Source organism: Pantherophis guttatus, chromosome 2 (assembly GCF_059756535.1).
Source record: "Pantherophis guttatus breed Tessera chromosome 2, ASM5975653v1, whole genome shotgun sequence".
NCBI classification, from domain to species: domain Eukaryota; kingdom Metazoa; phylum Chordata; class Lepidosauria; order Squamata; family Colubridae; genus Pantherophis; species Pantherophis guttatus.
Window position 1 is genome coordinate 204,972,213 of NC_142064.1, and position 21,812 is coordinate 204,994,024.

General features: G+C 37.5%; 2 protein-coding genes and 1 long non-coding RNA gene across 46 annotated transcripts in view; 1 reads left to right on the forward strand and 2 right to left on the reverse strand.

The window, feature by feature from the left end:
* UIMC1 (ubiquitin interaction motif containing 1) overlaps positions 1-2,198 on the reverse strand; it is a 105,773-nt gene extending 103,575 nt beyond the window's left edge. For 2 of the 13 annotated variants that reach the window (XR_015732603.1, XM_087887569.1), the window contains exon 1: positions 1,636-2,097. Coding sequence is in view for 5 of the 13 variants with exons in the window: in XM_087887569.1 (XP_087743695.1) it covers position 1,636 (1 nt within the window). In the remaining 8 variants the exon portion in view is untranslated. Of the gene's footprint in view, positions 1-1,295; positions 1,586-1,635 lie in introns of those variants that run through there. The other 11 variants (XM_034442522.3, XM_087887570.1, XM_087887575.1 and 8 more) reach the window with 8 other exon arrangements.
* The window catches only part of ZNF346 (zinc finger protein 346), a 45,196-nt gene continuing 25,506 nt past the window's right edge, over positions 2,123-21,812 (forward strand). For 4 of the 32 annotated variants that reach the window (XM_087887584.1, XM_087887589.1, XM_087887591.1 and 1 more), the window contains exons 1-6: positions 2,899-3,046; positions 10,320-10,423; positions 10,522-10,617; positions 11,422-11,569; positions 12,001-12,237; positions 15,628-15,721. In XM_087887584.1, coding sequence (XP_087743710.1) covers positions 2,899-3,046; positions 10,320-10,423; positions 10,522-10,617; positions 11,422-11,569; positions 12,001-12,237; positions 15,628-15,721 — 827 coding nt within the window. Of the gene's footprint in view, positions 3,047-4,550; positions 4,579-6,830; positions 6,903-10,319; positions 10,424-10,521; positions 10,618-11,421; positions 11,570-12,000; positions 12,238-15,627; positions 15,722-18,398; positions 19,397-21,812 lie in introns of those variants that run through there. The other 28 variants (XM_087887588.1, XM_087887590.1, XM_087887593.1 and 25 more) reach the window with 21 other exon arrangements.
* Positions 8,453-21,812, reverse strand: part of LOC117680139 (uncharacterized) — a 36,692-nt gene continuing 23,332 nt past the window's right edge. Inside the window, exons 4-5 of the long non-coding RNA XR_004595540.3 lie at positions 13,861-21,792; positions 8,453-10,580 (exon numbers count right to left, since the gene is read on the reverse strand). This is a non-coding gene — a long non-coding RNA (uncharacterized LOC117680139). The remainder of the gene's footprint in view (positions 10,581-13,860; positions 21,793-21,812) is intronic.

Consider the following 21,812-nt stretch of genomic DNA (forward strand, 5'->3'; position numbering starts at 1 on the left):
TCACCCACTTTCAAACTGCTGGATCAGTTACAGTATTCCAGAATCATGTGATCACCTTTTGTGACCCTTTGACAAGCAAAGGTCAATGGGGAAGCCAGTTTCAGTTAACAACCATGTTATTAACTTAACAATTGCAGTGATTCACTTAACAACTGTGGGAAGAAAGGTCGTGAAATGGGACTTAACAAATGTCTTGCTTAGCAACAGAAATTTTGGCCTGAATTGCAGTTGTAAGTCATGCACTAACTGTATATATTTTTACATGCTATACTATATATAAATATTTTATAATTATTTATTTTTATAAATATGTTATATAGACACACACATAGATACACATTTTATATATGTATGCATTATTACATCATGTATTTCCTAGGTCCTCTCTCGTCATCTCCAAAACAACTCATACAGCAGTTTTGCAGTCCACTGGGAAGTATCAAAAATACACAAATAGTTTCTAATTTCCTGCTTCAACTCCCAAGTCTAGCCCATAGTTCTGGAATTTCCTAAAGTTCTCCCATTCAGTCACTCTGTGAAATAGGTGGTATCTAAATTTGACAAATAAATGAATAAATAATTCATTCAATTACTAATAAACTTTGGTGGTGTTTCGCTTTTTTACAATCAACTGAAGTTGTCTAGGTCCTCCCACCTACCTTAACTCCAGAAACAGAAGAAAAAAAAAGAAGAACTTTTCCATTCAATCAAGATCCAAATCAAAATTTTCCCATTATTGAAAATCAAAGAGCAACCAAGATACATTCAACAAAATCATTGCCTGCATTCAATTTTAAACATTGTTTCAACATAGTACTACCAGTATTTACAATTATGACATACAACAGCATGTAAACAAAGTGGAAAACATCTGGAAAGAGATACTAATGAAAGTGCTACTGTTGTGGTATTAAAACCAAAACTTAAGAGAATATTTTAAAATATCTAAAAGTTACCCAGTTATAAACACCTATGGGATGCTTTGTTTAGTATTTTTGTACAATATAGTCTGAAGGACTGCAAGTGCAAATAAGGCCACAAATAATGAGTTTTATTCCTCTTTTTACATAAAGATATTAGACAGGCAGAAAGTTCTATCCTCTTTGGCTAACTACATTAAACTGGGAACAGACATCTTTAAAATGACTTCAGTTGCAGGATAATCTTCCTCACTAATAGTTTACAATATAGGAACTTCCTAGAGTTATCCCACCATCCTTGTTCCAAAAATAAAAGTTAGTGAAAACGGGCTTTTTATCATGGCGGCGGGATAGTATGAAGATGCTGCAAGTTACCAGAAAAACGGCACACAAGATTTTTTTCCCACAGGAATGTGAAAAGCAAGTAGCAGCACACCAGCGCCAGAAAAACTATCGAAACGAAAAAGATTAAATAATAAGCAAGGCAAGGGCCGAAAGGACGTGACTTTTAAATCGAACGAACCAATTTGACTTAAAAGTGACCATCTTACTACCCTTTGGGTTCCTCATAACCGAAAGGACTGTCACAGCTGTGCCTTTACATCAAATTCATACAGACCACACATATCTTCGTCCTATGGGAAGCCTTTTCTGACGATTTCTGCGTCAGCGACCCCCCCCACCCCACCCCTCCCACGCATCCCTATAAACTTACTTCCCCGTCCTGCTTTGGGCGGAAAAAGTGAACTAAAAAGAGCGCCAATTCCAAAAAGAAAAAAACCAGGAGGAAAAAAAAAAGGCAGGCTCACAGGATTCACTCTGGAGGGACAACCCAGTCCTGGGAGAAGAAGATCCCGAGATGGAGGGAGATTTCACACCACAGATCCGAAAGAGATTTGTCAAGCGAATTTGGCGAGGGGTCGGGATTACCGTACTCAACCGGCCCAGTCCCTCCCCACACCGGGTCTATGTCACTCCCCACACCCCGTTTCCCTCCAACTATCCAACTCTGCCAGGAGACAACGGCAAGTCCTGGACTCCTCGCTTCTTCTCGCCGGCAGATTCAAACGGAGCCAACAGCGGGCCTTTTGCCCACATTCATGTTGGCTCCGGGAGCTTCAAGTCCCGTAGCTAAGATGAAGGGCACTCGTTCGTTCGCGCGCGCGCGCTGCGGGAAAGGTCACGTGAGGAGCGCGTGCGCCGTGAGCGCGCGGGAACTCGGGTCGCCTTCTCCTCCGGGCGGGGCGTTGGGGGTGGGGGGGAAGAGAAGTGTCCCCTTCGAGCCTGGCTCCAATCGTTGGCGCTGGAACTGGAGGCAGACAGTTTGAATTTGTTCTCCTTTGTAACCTTCCTCTTTTCAACTCAGTAAAGTGTTAACGAGTTTACGGTGCTTTAGGCGCGACACGGCTGAGCGGCTAATTTTTCCTCCCAAGTTTTTTTTTTTTTCTTCCCTCGCTTCCCTCCCAATTCTGAAGGAGTCTTGTAGGATTCTGGCCAAGCATTGCCCTTGAATGCAACTCGCCATTGTTCTTCCCATCCTCATTTAACAGCATTTATTTCTCGCCTCCCGTGCTTGTTTTTTAAATATGACATGGGGTTATATCGGTTTTGTTTTTTTGTTTTTTTCACTCCCGCAAGGGTTTCAGATTGTCGGCACAATTGCCACAAGGATTCCGACGGACGTGAGATTGCACGTTTTAAGACATACAACCCAAATGCATTGTGTAGTCCTTTCACGCATGGCGCGAAACATAAACCTTTCTGAGGAACTTTAAAACGGTCGACTGCGCCGAGTTAACGGCAATCGAGACTTCCGTCACCACCTAACGCCCGCCCATCTCCGGGCACTTGTAGACTCAGCTTTAGTCACGTGTTCTTATTCCTCCCCCTCCAGGCTTTGAAATGAAGCATCGCGAGAACGGAGACTTCCCACTTTTCGACGTGCCGATTAAGGAAGCGGGCCTCTCGCGTTACTGTAATGCGCCTTGGGGTTCGGGACCTCTCGCGATATTTCGGAGTTGTGGGAGAAGAGCCGACACTTCGGGGGCGGCGACGCTGGAAGAAGATGGCGGACGAAGCGGGTAGCAACGGGGACGCTTCAGCCTTGCCGGTGGGAAAAGAGGCAGGTGAGGCTGAGGTGTTTCTGCCGTGCTGTTGCGGACGACCGGTGGCCTTGTAGTTTATCGTCCTACCTTGTTCCCATAAGCGTGCGGTATTGCGTCAAAAATTAGGACTGGGGATGTTGGCCATTTACCCTTCTCCCCGCAGCTCTCAGGCGGGGCTTCAAGGATTGAGACCGGTGGCTGATCCTCCCCCCTCGCTCATCACGTGGCAGAACGAGCGCCGCTCAAAACGTTACTTTCCCCCCTCCCTCCCTCCCTCTTTCTGCCTCCTCTCTCTCTGCCTCCTCCCGAAGGTGCTTCGACATTTCCAGCTCTTGCCAAGCCGAGAGCTCCGGAGACTTCTTCGTTTGAATTCGTTACCGGCGACAGCCCGACAGACACGAAGTTGGAGGACGCTTTGAGATTGAAAGGAAAATCAGTCGGGAATCTGGACGGGGTTTTTTGAGTCCCAAGCTTGCGAAAGCGCGCGCTAAACCCCGTTACTTGTTAATAAGATGGTGTAGGAGTTCTCCGTTTCCGTTGTGCTGTAGGGAAACGGCGCTCGCCTCTCGGTCGACAACTTTAGAATTAGTGTCTCGGGGAATTTAGTGGTGTGGTGAGAGAAAAAAATGTTCTTTCCCTGTGTGGGTTTATTGCGGAGGGTCTTCAAACTTGGCAGCTTTAAGACCTCTGGTTTATTGGGTCCCCCCTCCACCTGGAATCTTCCAGAAGAGTGAACCTGTGAAACTTCATCTCCAGAGAATAATGGCCATGATACTGATTCTAACAAGGATTAATAGTCCAAACACAAAGGATTAAAAACTGCATCGTGTATTTATAATCGTTTCTAAATCAATACAGCGCAGTGAGTTAATTTTGTGTGGCTTGTTGACTTTTGCCAGTGATTTACTCCTGGTATTGGATTTTATCCTACTTGATATATTGCCTCCCTCATTATACATATAAACTGGACTTCCAGAGTTGAAATTCTAAAAGAGTTTTCCCCAAACTGTTGCTCATTATATATCAAATAAATCAAATTACAACACATTGGGGAGATACACTGTGTTGAGGAAGGGCATGCTAAAGAAATGTATGATAGATATTTAACAGGTCATATATTAGAAACTGAAAGCGTTACATTGAAAGGGTGATTTCTGAGAACCTAAGAGGCTTATTACCTGGTAGAGAAATAGTATTGCTCCAGATGATTTTTCCTGCCAATGTTCTAGATTTCCTTGCAGGCTTATAGAAGGATGCTAATATCTTACTAGGAAATCTCTTTACATCACATCAGTAGTGAGGGCACATCCAATAATAGTTAAGCATATGTAGTAATAGCTAGATTTTGTCCCTTGCCTGACAATTCTATGGGTACATTGCCTATTCTAGAACACCATGGATTGGATTAGATTGGATTTAGATAACATAAAAATCTGGAATAGGCAACCTTTTCAGGGCCAAGACTTTCATTTAATCTTTCATCACATATTAGAATCAAACTCAGTAAGTGTAGAGTTGGTACCAGATCAAAAAAGGATGGATGGATGATTATGGTAATTAAATACGTTGGTCACAGTAAAAGCCATGTTATCAGGAACTTAAGTGGGAAAAATAATGAATCAGGGTGGATAAAAATCAATGATTTTTTTTAAAAAAAAAAATCGGATTTTTTTTATTTAAATCAGATTTTTTTATTTTTATTGAATTTATTTTAATAAAAAACTTTTGGGGTAAAAATCTATCGTAAGATAGTTTTTTATTTAAGATACATAAATAATTTAGTTTATTCAGCATGAAATGGAGCTTAGTTATGTAGCACAAGGCTATATATTCTGCAACACTGGGACTATCGGTGAGTCAACAGTGGGTCAAAGGAGTAGCAGAGATGACAGTTGCTCTTTAAAAATTATGATTTAAATCGAATTGATTTAAATCAAGTCTTTTTACTAGTGATTTAAATCATGATTTAAATCATAATTTAAATCGACTCGATTTAAATCAAATTCACCCTGAATAGAATACAAGCAATTTGTAGGAAGATAGTAATTATGCAGTGATGCAGTAAATGCAGAAATTTAAAGGTTTAGTTGTACCTGATGCTATGTTTTCTCAGTTTTCATCAAACCTTGAACTTTTTTATTAGGGTTGCCAATTTTCAGCCTAGAAATATTTTCATCTCTTTAAATGATGCATTTAATGCTACGGATATGTTTTAAATACATCTTTCTTGGTTACCAAAGATGGAGCTGATAGGGAAGATTTCACTCCACCTCTTCTAGGAGGATCTTAAGACTTCTTCCTATGTTATGGAGGAAACTCCTTCATTTCAGTCCTTAGTTTTGTTGGCTAGAAGGAGCAGTGGCTTTTCTCAGTCTTATTTTGAGGACTGCAAGGGGGAAAAAAACCCAGGAAAGGAAAAAATTCAAGTCACAGCTGAAGCTTCACAAATTATAAACATTTGGTACCAACACTGCAATGGGAAGGACTTTGGCAAGTACAGTAGATGAGCACACCAAAAAACAGCCACAGTAGAAAAGCCATTTGGAGACTAAGAATTAAAGTACGAGAATGCTGGGGCAAAAATAATTTTATAACTTTATAGATCTATATTTGAGCTGATTCGAGCACTCACAGTTGCATCAATCAGAGGAGCCTTCAGGTAGCAGGTGAGCAGTGGACAAGTGCCAGGTCTCTTAAACTAAAGCAACCTTCTGGCACCCTCTCTCATTCTCCACAAGTGATCTAGGTGAACATTGGATTACACTAATATTTTCAGTGGCTTTGGGAGTGCATTGCTGATTCTGCATCTCAGGCATTAACCAACCAGGAACCTACTACTCAATTAAACATTGATTGGTTTAAAAAAAAGATATTTGGAATATCTGTTAATTCCATTCTAATAGAAAACAGCCCTTGTGAAGGTGTTAAAGAAGACCAATTTCATCCTTTTGGCCTAGAGATCTCACCTTAAACGTTATATGAGCAAAAAGCAGGGTAGGGAAACAGTTGCTGGAGTTCTCAGGTCTACTAACAAAACATGCTTCCAAAGATAGAGAAGTTAAGGTCCAAAGAAAATGTTCCTCAAATTAATGCCATCATTTTCCAAGTGGATGGACAATTGCAAAAAAAAATTTTTTTTAATTTCAGTTGCATCATGGAGCCCACATGCAGATACAAGTGGGTATTAGTATCTGCTTGGTGGAGGCAAGCTCTTTAATTGACAAGAAAAATAAGGGAGAAGTTTTTGCCTTCACTCACCTTCAAAACCAGAGAGAAGGAGTTAAGGAAGAAGAAAGCAATGAATTCACCTACTGGATATAGTATGATAGTGTATTCCTGTAGAGTCACATTCCATTAGCTACCAGTGCTGATCACTATTTGTAGGACAATAGCTGAAGCAGATAGTCATTTAACATAAAATAGACAAGTTTGAGCCTTCGGGTAAATGCTGCTACAGAAGATACTTTAAACTCTACTCACTCCATAGGAATGTGTACTACATCCCTGTTCTATTGGCTTCATCTTCAGTGATCAAGAAAGTAGTAGGACTTAATTATGAACTATCTTTGTTGTTACTGAAAGATAGACCTGACAGTCCTATCTTATAAAAGAGGAAAGAAACAGAGTCAATTTAAGAACTTATGGGACCATCAGTTAGCTATAATGTATTTGCTAACTATTTAAACATAGTTTGGTTTTCTAATTTTTGTTGTGTGTAGAAAACTTCTTAAAATTTATTCAAAATGGAACTATAGTCAACCGAAATCAGTATATGCAATTGAAAGACAACAGCTTTCTTCTACAGGACAGGAAAAAGTCTACAAATTGCCTTCTACCTGGAAGGGGTTGTTGGGTTCATCTTTTGGTGACCAGAAAGGTACTTTTTCCTAGTCTATTCATTTTATTTTGTTTACTGTGCTACTTAGATATTTAGTTATATACGTATTCTTATCTTTATATGGGCATGCTTCTTTGCACTAAGAAAGGCAAAATGTGGTTATCTGTTCAGTTATTAAAATATTATTTATATTATACTAAGCTCCCCCTAGCCAATTATTTTTGTCCTGTTGGTATCATAAAATAGAGAGTAACAGTTGGAAGGGACCTTGGAGGTCTTCTAGTCCAATCCCCTCGAGCAGGGACCCTATACCATTTCAGACAAATGATTGCCAGTCTTAAAAACCTCCAGTGAAGAAGCACTCACAATTTTGGAGCTAAGCCATTCCCCTAACTAATTCTTCTAGCTGACAGGAGCTTTTCCCTAAATTCTAGGTTGAATCTTTCTTCGATAAGCTGTGATTACTTTTTGTCCTACCCTCAAGTACTTTGAAGAATAGATTGATCCCCTCTTCTCTGTGATAGCCCCTTAAGTACTGGAAGACTGCTATCATGTCACCCCAATCCTTCTCGTCATTAGCTAATTAGATAGGAAGAGCATACTGTTCCCTCTGCAGTCTCAGAAAGCTGCTGGGGAGAGTAACCGTAAGTGGACTGTGCAGTTACTTTGTTCAGAATTAGAGTTAGCGCATCACTGATATTCTCTATCATTTTTAATATAAGCACCAACGTGAAGAGCAGTTTTGTATCATATTTTGTAACAGTCTTATAGTTTATCATTTAAGAGAAATTCTCTCCCAAGAATGTACTCATATAGCGAGTTCTGTTAATCCATATTATAGTTTAGTTCTTAATAATATTTTAATTCTGTATTGTTTTAATCTTTTAACTATTTTTCCTTTTTTTATAACCTGTAAGCTGCCCAAAGTTACCTTACAGGGGAGATGGGCAGCAAAAAAATTTTAATAAATAAATGTTCAACTAGAATCCTATGGGCATAATCTTTTAAATAAGCCTTTTTAATCTCACTTCTTAAATTACCTTCTGTAGTTTGCACAGAATCACATTGGTTAATTTCATCTGTGGTACTAAGTATATATTAAATACCTATACCTTTAATATGTGCCTGCATAATCCTATAGATTTTCTGCATTTTGTTTATCTAAATTAACATAGTACCATTTGTTATTTAATCAGTAAAATGAGTTGGGCCCTTGAAAATAAAAGATTGCAGGTTGTCTTTAGTTTTAGTTAATTTTTTCCCCCAAAGCATAGGGCTGTGAAAATTATAGCATAAAATCAGTTAAATCATCATTGTCTAAATTAAGATTGAGAATATGAGATCTTTTAAGTACACCTGAAATATTGACTCTTACTGTAGCAATCGAGCCAGCATGATAAATGATGAGGGATGTTGGTCATTGTAATTCAATACCTGGAAGGGTATTACTTTCCTTTTTTCCATCTAGGAACTATGCTCCAGTAGATTTGAAGCTTCTATAAAGTCATCAAGGTCTATTGATATACATTTGATAATAAGAAAGAACAGAAACACTTGCAGACTTTGTAATAATTTTAGAACACCAGAAGTTGTCTCACTTCTTTTAATCTGTGATAGACATACTGGTCCACTTTGGAACACAATTTAAAGTGTGAATTTAACAGTTCTACATCAGTAATGAGCAGATTATTGGATTGATCTTATTTTTGATAGAATTTAAATTCGGTGTGCTGGTTACAAATAAAAAGGAATTTTAAGCCTACGAATTTGTCTTAATGATCAGAACATTTCAGTAGATCCAGTTTACCTTCTCTGTCAATAAGTTAGTAAGAGATCTTCAACACTATCTTACCTAAAATGACATCTTCAGGAAAGATAATATCTCTTATAAATAGTTCCTCTGAATCTCAGCCATGAATATATACTTTCTAGTTCTCATGCTCATCTTAAATCAAAATGGATAAGGACAGATTTTATTTCTGACCTTGCACTGGACGTTAGAAAATTTTTGAAGATAGAATAAGGAGGCAAAATGGGATTTTGTCAGAGAAGAGCCGGACCCTTTGTGACAAATAGTAGAGAATTTTTATGTTATCAAATGTACAGTAATGTGGATTTATTTGCACATGTAGTAATGGCAATCTTAGAATTTGTGTCCCCAAATAGCTTATATTTTCTGTCTGAATTAATAATGTATAGCTAGTTCCTTATGTTGAGCTTCAGACTCTTCCAAAGTTTAAAAACAGGTAAGGAGAATGTTCAAATCTAAACTGGAAAGGGATACAGTTGATGAACTTTCACTAAACATTATTACAAGCTGTTGGAATGTTTATTAGGTAACGGTTGTCAGCAGGATTAGAAAAGCTGTTCCCAATTACCAGTATTAGGTATGAATCTTTTCTATTAAATAGATTCTTGCACAGAAATGTCATGAACAGCATAAGAAATCAGCATCATGTGTTCCACAGTTCTGTGGCTTCCATAATCTTTATAAAAACAAAAAAGACAAAGCAAACTATCTACAACACGTATTCTACAATAAACCTCTTAACATAAAATTACCACAAATGCTTGTTATTTGAGGGTAATTCTTACTCTGTTCTACTATTGATAAGTAATAATTCAAATGAGATTTTTTTCTAATGCTGTTAAGAGCAGTATTTGTAATTTGTTGTGTCAGTGTAATGATTTGCTGGAGTTTGTAAAATGGGGTGTGTTTGTACAGAATTGCAGATCAATGATAGATGTGATTCTCTATTCACACATATTTTTTTAGTCGTCTTAATCCATGCATACATAGCAGTTACTTGGTGTAGGATAATTACATATTTACACTGCCATTACATGCCATATATTGCCAAAACAGCCAATAAAACGGTTCTTTATCTTCTTGACACAATGAGAAATGTTAAATGTTGAAGATTTATAAGCCAGAAACAATGCTAGAACTATAGTTTCTTACAGAAAAACTTCCATTGACCAGGTTATTTTTTTAACAGAAGATTAATGGAAGCATTGACATTATATTTAAAATGAATGTGGATCAATTGTTGAAAGAAACGTAGACTCTAATTGTGCTGTCTTAAAATTACTTTCTCTACAAGTGGAAGAGAAGGCAATGGCAATCTATTTCTAGATTGTTACCAAGAACTATAGGAACATGAAGTCACCAGGAGTCAAGCCCAACATCAAGGATACTATTTTTTGTTTTGTTGAGTTAAATGTAATGAATAAAATATTTTTTCTCAAAAAGTATTTGCTTTTTGTCTGATTAAGGCAATAAAATAGTCATTTTGGAACGTCTAACTCATATTTGTCAGAAAGCAAAGAATATTTGAGTTCTGTGTTATTCTGGAAAAGTCCATGAAGATTGCTTGGTGACTGCAAGAATTCGTAGTTTTTAAATTATTTACACATGTTCACATTCATATTTAATGTTCTTCTTGCCTTTTACAGTGGATCAACTGATCAAAGAAAATAGCCACATCTTCACTGACACCCAGTGCAAAGTATGTAGCGCAGTGCTCATCTCTGAATCCCAGAAGCTTGCTCATTATCAGGTGAGGTTTAAACTAGAAGTAGCTGTTGAAATTGTTGATATGTGTATAAAAGCTCATAGGTGTGCTTAGTCTTCTTGTCCTCTGTTATCTTCCTTCAGAGTAAGAAGCATGCAAACAAAGTTCGGAGATACATGTCTATCCATGGGGAAGAGGAATTCTGTCAGAATAAAAAAATAAAGCTGGATACAGAGCAGGTAATACCAGAAGTCCAAAGAAGAATAAGCACATCATACATTTATTAAAATAAAAAATCTGTCGGGTGCATTCAGTGCAGCAAGTGTTGGCCAATAGTACAATGTTCCAGAGATAATTTTTGACATTGGGCATTATTGTAAAAACATTGAATCCAGTCTTCAATGAAAATAAATTTAAGAAGCTTATTGGAAGACTACTCTGTTTCCCCAAAAATAAGACATCCCCTGATAATAAGCCCAATCGGGCTTTTTGAGCGCATGCGCTAAAATAAACCCTCCCCAAAAATGTTTAAATGTATGCGCAGCCAGTCCCCGCCATTTCCTCTGGTTAGGGTTAGGGAGACAGCTGGAAATCGGGTAAGACGGCAAAAGGAGCCCCGTCTTGCTCCATGCGCCCCAAAACAATAAGACCTCCCCAAAAATAAGGCCAAGCACTTATTTCTGGGTTCAAAAAAAATAAGACAGGGTCTTATTTTGGGGGAAACGATACAATTCAGAGACAATTGTGAATTAATATTGTTACAGAAACATATAAACCTATTTTAAACTAAAGCGCTCTGATGACATCATTTGTTTAATGATAAGATCCTACTAGTAAATTATTTCCATTCTTCAACATATTAGGCCTTACTTGAATAATTCTGTGCTAACTTCACTGTCTTGCTTTAAGTAAAGAGGACAATGTTTAGTAAAGAGTGGTGCTAACAGTTTCATTTAAGTTCCAGTTTCTGAACATGGGACATTTTGATATGCTTTCCATTTGTCCCTTCAATCCCAATATATGTCTGTGTTCCTTTTTACAAGCAACAGAGCAGTAACGGTGAAGACAGGAACAAATGCTGTCCCATCTGTAACATGACCTTTTCTTCACCTGTTGTGGCTAATTCTCACTACTTAGGCAAGACTCATGCCAAGAATTTGAAACTGAAGCAGCAGTCTCCTAAAACAGAAGGTATGATCAGGAAGGTACAGAGGAGTTCTCTCCTGGCATTGTGGGGAAAAAAAACCCTCTCATCAGAATAGTCTAGGGTTTATATACATTATAGTACAAACACTATTCAGCAGTCCCTGTCCTCTACATAGTAAGGTTCAAGAGCATATATATATTAAGTTGAGAATTTGCATACGATGTCCCAAGTTTGATGAAACACAATGGTAAAATGCCTGATGGAAGCACACAAAATACATATCCTTGATCATTTTGCCATTTCAGATTATTTGTTTTTTAATCCATATACATGTGCATGTGCTAAGAACATTCAACCTTTATGCAGAAAAGAAAGGAAATTTCCGGCCTTGTGAGGATAGTTCTGGTTTTGTGAAAATATGCTTTTATCTTTCCTCTAACTTTTTGTTTTTTTATCTTTTGGGTTATATTTGTAGCAGCTTTATCCATTCAGAAAGAGCCTACTAATCTTCTTCCCACCACTGTGTCCACTAATGAAGAGAATCAAAACACTTCTGACCCAGACAAATTCTGCAGTCTCTGCCATGCTACATTCAATAATCCACTGATGGCAAAACAACACTATGTCGGCAAAAAACACAAAAAGCAGGAAACTAAGCTTAAGCTAATGGCACACTATGGGAGAACTCCCGAGGAACCAGCTGTTTCCAATGGTGAGTGTTTTATAGAAGAATTTCAGAATAAAGAACAGAATCGGTTGTACATGTTCATAATGCCATAACTAACTTTTATTTTGCTTTTTATGTCTTACATGATATTGGGCTGCCTCACTTTTGGACAGGTAGCCCTTGACTTAGGGGCCCAACATTTCTGTTGCTAAGCAAGACATTTGTTAAGTGAATGTTGCTCCATTTTATGACCTTCCTTGCCACAACTGTTAAGTGAATCACTGTATCGGTTGCCAGGAGTCTGAAATTTGATTGTGTGATCCTGGGGGTGCTAGAATGGTCATAAGTATGAAAAACAATCATGTCAGTTTTTTTAGTGCCATTGTAACTTTGAATGATCACTAAATGAACTGTTGTAAGTCAAGGACTACCTGTTTTATGTAATTGGAAACAAAATATACTCTTCTACTTTTCACAGTGGTTATATTCATGTGGAACTGCTCCTTCTAGATGAGGACAGAATTAGAAGAGACATCCTGAAAATTCTGGGCTTGGGAAAAGAAGCATCTCAGTTTCTCACAAATGTCTTTAAAACTCTCCCAAATCTAAAACTTGGACACTAAAACGAGAGCAAGTGAATTGAGGCCAATGCTAAGAGAGGCAACGATGGGTGGGGGAATTTCTACAACTACCCTGTTTCCCCCAAAATGAGACATCCCCTGATAATAAGCCCAATTGGGCTTTTGAGCGCATGGCAATAAGGCCAAGCGCTTATTTCAGGGTTCAAAAAAATATAAGGGTCTTATTTTGGGGGAAACATGGTAATTCTTAATTTTTCATGAGCTGTAAAAATATGGTTTCATTGTTTATAGTGCTACAATCTAGTGTGGAAGGTTTTTGTTAGAAAGAAAATGAAGAGGAATCATATGCAATGTATCCAAAACGAATAAATAAAAAGTGGGAAATTTAAATGTTGACAGTGATACAAATGATCCATACCATTACTGTGAGTAGAAAGCATGTCAAAATAAGGATAACATTTGGTAGTTTAGCGATAAAATAGAATTCAGAATTAAGCAAAATGATTGTAAGTAAAATAAAATAACTTCATGAGTTGTAAGTAAAATAAAACAAGTAAATGAAGAATTAGCAGTTAGCAAAATACACTTTTTAAAAACAGATTATAGAACTTGTTAGTAATTTGGATAAGAAATTCTTGGCAGCCACATGAGACTATCAATATAAAAACAGAGTATCCTGATAGTCTGGCCATGTGACCACTTGAATCAAAATGAATAGGAAAATCATATATGGACCAAAAAGATAGACCTCTCAAAATAATATCAGTGTGGTAAAAATATCCTTTTAAAGAAATGTTTAAAAATAACTGGAAATAAAACAATAGATTTGTGAACGGAGCTTCAATTTAATTCTATAATTTGGAGGATTCTTCCAAAAGGTTTGCTGTAGCCTCCTATTAACTATCTAGTATAATATTGACGTTTCATAGGAACGTACTTTAGACAATGATTCTCATCTACCCCATCCTGAAATATTTCCAGGCAGAGAGCTTAACTTCCATTTGTTGCTCCTCTTATCTGATACGAACCCAAATATATCCTCCCATATTGCCCATTTTTGTGCCTCTGTATGTGCAGTTCATCTTACTTCAAGTTGAAGATTCTGATTCATTTATTGTTATTCCTGCAACTCCCTTCTTGCTTTGCAGAGATCTGTGATGGAATTATCATTCTAACTATCCATTAAGTGTTTGTTTTTACAGGTAGTTCTTGACTTATGACTACTCAATCTTGTGAGTGCCAGTAATACCACAAACATCTTCTTCCCAAATATTTATCTTCATTTATCCCTCTTTTCATTTTAAGTATAGCTAGCACTTGATTTATGAAGGCAGTTAAGACTGGAATTTCTGTCACTGAATGATGTCATAAAGCAAGATGTCACATGACCGCATTGCTTGGCAACAGTAATCCTGGATGGAGGGTTGGATTGGATGGATGGAAAATAGATAAGATAGAGTCATAATTGGGTGTTATTGGGGTTCATAGCAAGGGAAATAGCAACCCAGAGAAGCATTATTTAAAAGCTTCCATAATGAGAATTTTAGGTAATTGTCCAATCTGCAACTTCCATCCTGTTGATTTTAAAAATAGCTGATTCTGTTGATTATAAAGAATCATTCAGAAACATACATTTTAATTATTTTTGTAGATGTTTTAAGAATCAACATTTTTATTTATTTATTTATTTGTTTGTTTGTTTGTTTGTTTGATTTATATGCCGTCCTTTCTCTGGAGACTCAGGGCGGCTTACAATGCGTTAAGCAATAGCCTTCATACTTTTGTATATACCTGCTTAGTAGAACTTTCGGGCCCCCCAAGTGGTGTTCTTTTTTATACAAAGTCAGCTTATTGCCCCCACAATCCGGGTCTTCATTTTACCTACCTCGAAAGGATGGAAGGCTGAGTCAACCTTGAGCCTGGTGAGATTTGAACTTGCAGTAATTGCAGGCAGCTGGTGCTACTTAACAGCACTTTAGTCTGCTGCGCCACCAAGGCTCTTATCTGTTGATTGTCACCATTCTTCATTCTTTTCCTCTGGAATGGGAAGAGGACCTTTATATATTTCTTGCCTTTAAAATTATTATAATTCCCAGATAATCTGACAGATGTGTCTTTTTTGGCCTTTTTCAAACATTCAGTAAAAACTACATGGCAAAGTATTCAGTTGAATATGTTGCTTGCAGTTCTTACCAAGGAAAATATTTCTAACATAACTTAATTAACCAGAAACAGATGAATTGCAAAATATACTACAATTTGGAACAGTGTGTTTGTGTCACATTCCATTTAATAGTTTTTTAACAGCAACAAATGTTCACTTTCCTTCTGGTATAGTTTAAGGGTCTGAGAAAGAGAGTAATGCAAAAATATAGCTCTGTGGCCGGAGTTCTACAGTTTTCATAAAGAATCAAGCTTCAGGAGATCAGTGATCAGAACTCCCATTATTATTATTTTTTAATACCATTGCATTCATGGTGGGCTCAGAGCAGCTCTTTGAAAGGCAATAATGTTAATCTCCTCTCAAGATGCCTCTTTCCAAATTGAACACACCCATGTATACCGCAGTAACAATTGTTTTGTTTGAAAGCATACATTTAAATCCTGAAAACAGCACTTCATTAATGTTCAAATTAAGTTTTGAACTCCCTGCAAATGCTATAATTAAAAAATAGGAAAGTTGGATATATGACCATAAATCTGCTCTGTTGTATAAATTAAACTGACAATGACACTGCTTAGAATTCCTAGCATCACAGTACATAGTCATTGTGAATGCCTCTTTACGGTTAATTATATCGACTTGGCTCTTTAATTCAGCTAATTTGATGCTCAAATTTTGTGATATTTTCAGCTGCAAAGGGATATCCCTGCAATGACTGTAACATAGTACTGAATTCTATAGAGCAGTATCAAGCTCATATCAGTGGCTTCAAACACAAGAATCAGTAAGTGCTTTATTTTTTTTTATCTAAAATAACGGATGTAATTTTCAGACGTGACCACTGAATTGTGTTAATGTTTAGTGATATATAATGCTTGGTGGTAATAAAGTTTTGCATCCCTCTATTAAATTGAATTAATATGCTTTCCTTTTAGAAAGCCACATAGTTTAATATTCCTAAAAAAATGTTCCTCGTGACTAGCAACCATAATTATGATGCTGAGAATGGAAATTTAGGCATTTTGCTATTTACTCTATCCTTTGATATCCTTTACTCTGCCTTAGCCCATCTATGCCAAACCCCATAGAAAAACAAATTATGAAGCAGTCAGAAAAAAAAATTATTCTTAATGGGCAGGTTACATTTGCCTCATTATTCTTTCAGATAACTTCAATATTTTCTGGTTTAAATTGTTGTTCTTCACTCTGCTGATAAGAGTGGTTTTTCTTTTAAAAATCTGGGTGTTTTATTTATGTTTGATGATTTATGTATCTGCAAGTTGCCAAAATATGTACAAGGGCAAATAAGCACAGTGAGAAAATACCAGTACATTCAGCAATAAACTGATGTTTCTTTATTCTCTGAATTGAATTTCTGTTGTCACACCATCCTTTGTGCCTACCCCAAATTTGTTCCCAATGCTCTGGATCAAATTTAAGCACAGGAATGGCGATACTAATAATCTAGCCATTTGACAGAGTAGAGATAGTGTAGTCCTCACTCAACAACCCTAATTTAGCCAAGTGGTCACTAAAGGGAAGTCATGGGACTGGGACTGTGCTTTCTGGCTTGAAGGAGATAAGAGATACCTAGGTTCACACCTTTGGCTTTTGCTTGCCTCCTAACCCTCCTCTGCCTTTGGGATGCTCAAGTGTTGCTTACTGTACTTACTGTACCTGACCAATCATGCACACTCCTCACATGTGGTTATCCCAAGTCCCATTGCATTCATATCGCACCTCTTCTGCTGGTTGTGCAGCCTTCCCAAGCTTCACACTTGCACTGTCTCGATGGACATTTGTGCAGCCACCCCAAGCCCTGTTGCACTTGCATCCTTCTGCCCCCACAATTCATGCAACCTTATGCAGCCTCTCTGAGCCTCATACTCCTGCCGCATCTCCCCAGCCACCCGTGAATCCCTTGCTTCCTCTCTCACTGGGCAGTAGCCATTTATTTGCCTGTTAGCGTGCTTGGGAGCTGCTTGGGACTTGCAGCTTCCTGCTGAAATCCCCACTGTGGTTGTTGGAAGCCAGCAGAAAGTTTTGAAGAGGTGCTCACAACAATAGCAACAGGGACTGCAGGAATTGCTGTTGCTGAGCAATGCAGTCACATGATGTCACCCTGCATTGCTTAGTCACTGAATTTTTGGTCCCAATTGCCACTGTAAGTCAAGGACTACCTGTAAAGTAGAGAAACTGCTATTGCTCAGGCCTGTGTGGTGGAAGCACACTGCATGAATATGTCAATAATAAATGTCTTCAGTTTCCCTGAGTGAATCCATTTTTAATCATCTGAAGCAAGTTGTCTCAGAACAAATCAGTTGAATAGTTTTGGTGTTCTAATTGTATCAGCCAATGGGAGAGCTTCTTATTTGGTCAGAAATATTTTAGAATATTTCACATAGAACTAAAGAAATAATAACATTAATTAATGGCAAGCCACTTAATTGAGGAAATCACATTTTATGAAAACTCTGTTGGTGTACACTTTCTGTGAAACCTAAGTGGAGAAAAAAAAATCAAAGAACCATAAGCATACTCCTTTTTGGATCCCCATAACCCTTCTGTTGTGCTATTGAAATTTGGCAGTTTCCTACTAGAAACCAACTGCATGCCTTTTTTTTGTATTGTTTTAGGCTTGCTAATTAAGCAATCAATGTAACTTTTTTTTAAAAAAAAACACCCCACTTTCCTGCAAAGGCCAGAAATCCTATTTTTGTTCAGTTAAGTGACATGGTTTAGCTACTTCACATCGCTATTGAAGTTCTTATGCCAAAAAAAAGTTTCAGGACTGAATAACTACACAAAGGTTGTTCATTCTGCCATAGAAAATGCTGCTGAGGATAGTATCCTATTGCTTTTTCTGACTGTTGAAGGCAAGAAATTCTGTTCTGTCCTAATATATACTATAGATCAGGTTGTTATTATTTATTATCTCTTTTTGAAGGATTATCCAAATTATTGAGTTAATTCCATAACATATTGAACACTACAGTTGGTTTTAGATAAAGTGATTAAAAACAACTTCTTTCACAATATAATATATTTCATAAATTAAAGTGCTGGTAATGCACCGATCAGCCAAATTTATAAGCTTGTGGCAATTGTTCAGCTTTGCTGACAAATCCTGTCCGCTAAATATCAAGCTGTTACATGCAAATTTAAAAGTTTCTGGTTATAGCTTTAGTTGGGTTGAAGAGGCTTTCCGCCAAAAGTTCGCAATATTTCTTCTCGGGTACATCTATGCTCATTTTATCACAGTCCCACTTATAATATGTAGAACAATTTTTTAACATGAAATTGCATGTGCTCTTTTGAAGTGGCTTCTTCTGGAATCTTGTGAGATTTTTCAAGATCTTTTAGTTCTTGATTTAAGCAGGAGACAGATAAACTTCCAGGAGGCAGATATGTACATTTTATAGACTGAGCTAACATTGTTCCTTCCCTTCCCCACTCCCCAGCATACCAGGAGGCATTCCTGTAACAGCACGATACCAGAAACAACTGTACACACGAGAGGAAACCACCGGCCCTGATGGCCAGAGCTGTTTCAGCCAGGACCTCTAGAGCAAAAGTGCTGTGCTGTCTCTGAATTGCTCGTGGCTCAAAAGTGAACCCTTTTGCCGGCCTGCTACGATATTACAGTTCCACTGACTAAGAGAGATCCTCCTGGCCTGCAGTGTACAGGTTTAGCTGATCCAGAACCAACTATTGGCTAAAGGATTTAGAAGGGACATCATTACTACTTGGCATTTGCTCGGTCCTTTAGAGTAGTTTTCATTGTGTAATCTCTTACTGTAATAGCAGATGGGGGTGGGTGGGATGTGGGGTTCTCTCGAGACCCATCAAGGCTTGGCATTTGCTGGGATTCCATCTTGAGCCCATCCTTCCCTTCTGTCTAGAAGAAGCAGAAAGGAGTCCTACAACACAGGAACAGCCAGAGGAGATCGACCCTAGGAAGAAAGCTCTTTAATTCATGATAACACGAGGCTTGTTATCTATGAGACATGGAATGGGTGTAATGACTAACTAACAGACTAACTATCCTTGCTTAGAATGGGGTGTTACATTGTATTCATCTTGCCCCTGCTGGAATTAATAGGGTATGTGTGCCGTTTCTTAAGTCCTCCATTTTGCCATTCATAACTACTTTGTATTTCAGCAGATGTTGGCTTTGGAGCAACTGGTGGTCTGTTCGGTAATTTTTTTTCTGTTAGTAGTACACATAATCAACTTCAGAAGGAGGGGACTCTGGTACAAATAGTGGTGCCCCCCTAAAGCTTCACTCTTTTTGTTCCTGGCATTCTTTTTCTGGAAACTGTAATGTATTTGAACCTATGTGTATACCAAGTTTTTTATGTTAAAATGTTAATGAGAAATCATTTGATGTGGTGATGGAGGATCTTAATTTTTGTTCTTTATGGCATTCTGACAGACAGAAATAAATTGAGAGAACCCAGAAGCTGCATTTTTACTATCGAGTGGAAGTAGTGTTTGTAGGTGAACCTTCTCTGAGGCATATTTTATTCTTGGTAGTGTCAGCTCTCTTATTTCTTCCCTTTATAACCGTCCTAAAGCTTAGATATTGGATTAGGTGTTTTAGAGGCGTCTGTTCTCTTAAGATTTCTATTGTCTTCTGGCTGATAAATTTCTAGAACATAGGAGAGAATTCTACTTAAGTTGATTTGGTTGCATGTTTTCTTTAGAAAAGAAAGAAGTATAATCAGTTCTGATAATATTAGATTATTTCTTTCCCTGTGCATGTAAAAATGGAGAACTGTCAATATCCACATTTGTTAAGAGTACCATAAAATAGTAGCCACTTTATGTACCCCACCTTTAAAACTATTCCTGTTTAAAACCAGCTAACAAATGTTCTACTTCAAATGAAGCAGAATTTCATAAGACTTACTGTCATTTGCTCAGTAGCTTGTTTAATCTACAATCTTCATAATGAACAGGAAGACCATGTCTAGGTAATTGATTTGTAGGTCCTGCACAGTCTTTCCTATTATCACTTAATCTTCCTAAATGAAGCGAGTTGGCAGGAAATGGGTATGAAAATTGGGGTATACTACCTTCTATTTTATATAGTGGCAGAGCATGTGAATTTGCATCCCCTTCTGATTGAGTGAGAGTACTACCTGGCATTTTTTTACCTTTTTAGGTAGTCTCTATTTCCACCTGCATTATTTGTGAGATTGAAATACATGAATATTACTACCTTATATATGTTCACTGGAATATATATATCTGTGTTAATACATGTGCGTGCACACATTCCCTTTTAGTCCATTGATTTAAAAAAAAAAATTAAAAATCTTATCTTTGTGTCTCTACTTTTCCAGCTGAAGTATTACGGTATGGTTCAAAGTAGACCAGAAGGACTTTTTTTCCTATAATGATATATTTCCATTGATTATCATTCCTGGCAAACCCCTTCTGCTGTTTTCTTTGGGCATAAATTATTCTCCACCACTTTTGCCCAAATTAAGCAATTATTTTTAAAACACTGTTTACATTCATGACTTCTTATTGACTTAATTTAAGTATTCTGAGGTTGCATCTCATTATTTCCAGTAAATTCAGAAGTGAGCCTCCCTTCTTTCCCTCAAAATATAGTTTATCTTTACAAGAAAAAAGGAGTAATAGGATTTAAATAATATTGTGTGTAAATCTATGATAAATATATACACGTAGACACTTTCTCATGACAGTTTTCCTGTGAACAATCCTTTAAATATTATCTTCTGACTTTTGGTGGTTATGTGTACATTAACATTAATTTGTTTCTTTCTCGGCATTTAAGTTTTCTGTTTTGGCATTCTCATTCTCCAGCATCTTGTGCACTATTTGAGACTTGGTCTGTGATATGCCTATTGAGCTTTCACAGTCTACATTGTAAAGTTTTGGAGACTATGGTTGCCTGTATGAACTTTTGACTTTAGAATTTTATTTCTATTGTATATTGAATTATTGAATTATTTTGCAGTTGCTAAGTGTTAAATTTTGGCAAATGCAAGGGTAGTCTGCACTTCAATAAAGTGATTAATATTTTGGTCCAGACTAAGTACAAATGGGACAAGGTAAATTCGTGAGTTACAATTAACCTTTTGCCTATTTTCTCTTTTTTAAATAGCCAGGCATCCTCTTTTTTATTTTAGAGATTAAAAAATTGTTTTTGTATTCATAGCAAGTGTGTTACTTGTGTAATATTTGTACTTTGGAAACATTATTCCCATCAAGAGCTGGGTTTCAAAATCAATTCTGCACATACATCAAATATTGCAATATGTGAATCCATATCATAAATGTCATAAATTTAGAATATTTAGGAAAAGTGTTGGGACAGAAGCTTGTGACAGACTTCATTCTTATATTTTGACCAAAAATCTTAACCATTCATACAGACTTAAGTACCATCTTTTCCTCCTCGTTGTTCCGACACTCCACTCATTGAGATTTCCTCTTCGCCATTAGCCAGACTGAGTGCCAATCAAATTTTCCTCCACAGCTTGGTTCCGCCTCCTCCTGCGCATGGTCAGTCTTTTCACTCAGTCGCTGGTGACTAGACTTGAGTGCCTTGTGTCTTGTGTAATTTGGCGACTATTTAGTTAAAATTGTTAATTTTAAGGAGTGGTAGGCTGAGGGCTACGATCTGTGCTTCAATTGACAGAGGTGTGAACAGGCGTTTCCCGGCTGGGACGCTGGCTGTGGCTTTTAAGTTTGAATTAGCGCCTTTAAGGAAATGGTGTTTCCCCCTTACAGCTGATTGCCGCGATCGAGGAGCTGGTTATCCAGTACGCCAGTAGAACCGCCCTCGATTGAGTAGCCCTTATGACAGCAGCTTTAATTCTACAAAATTGGGATGAGAT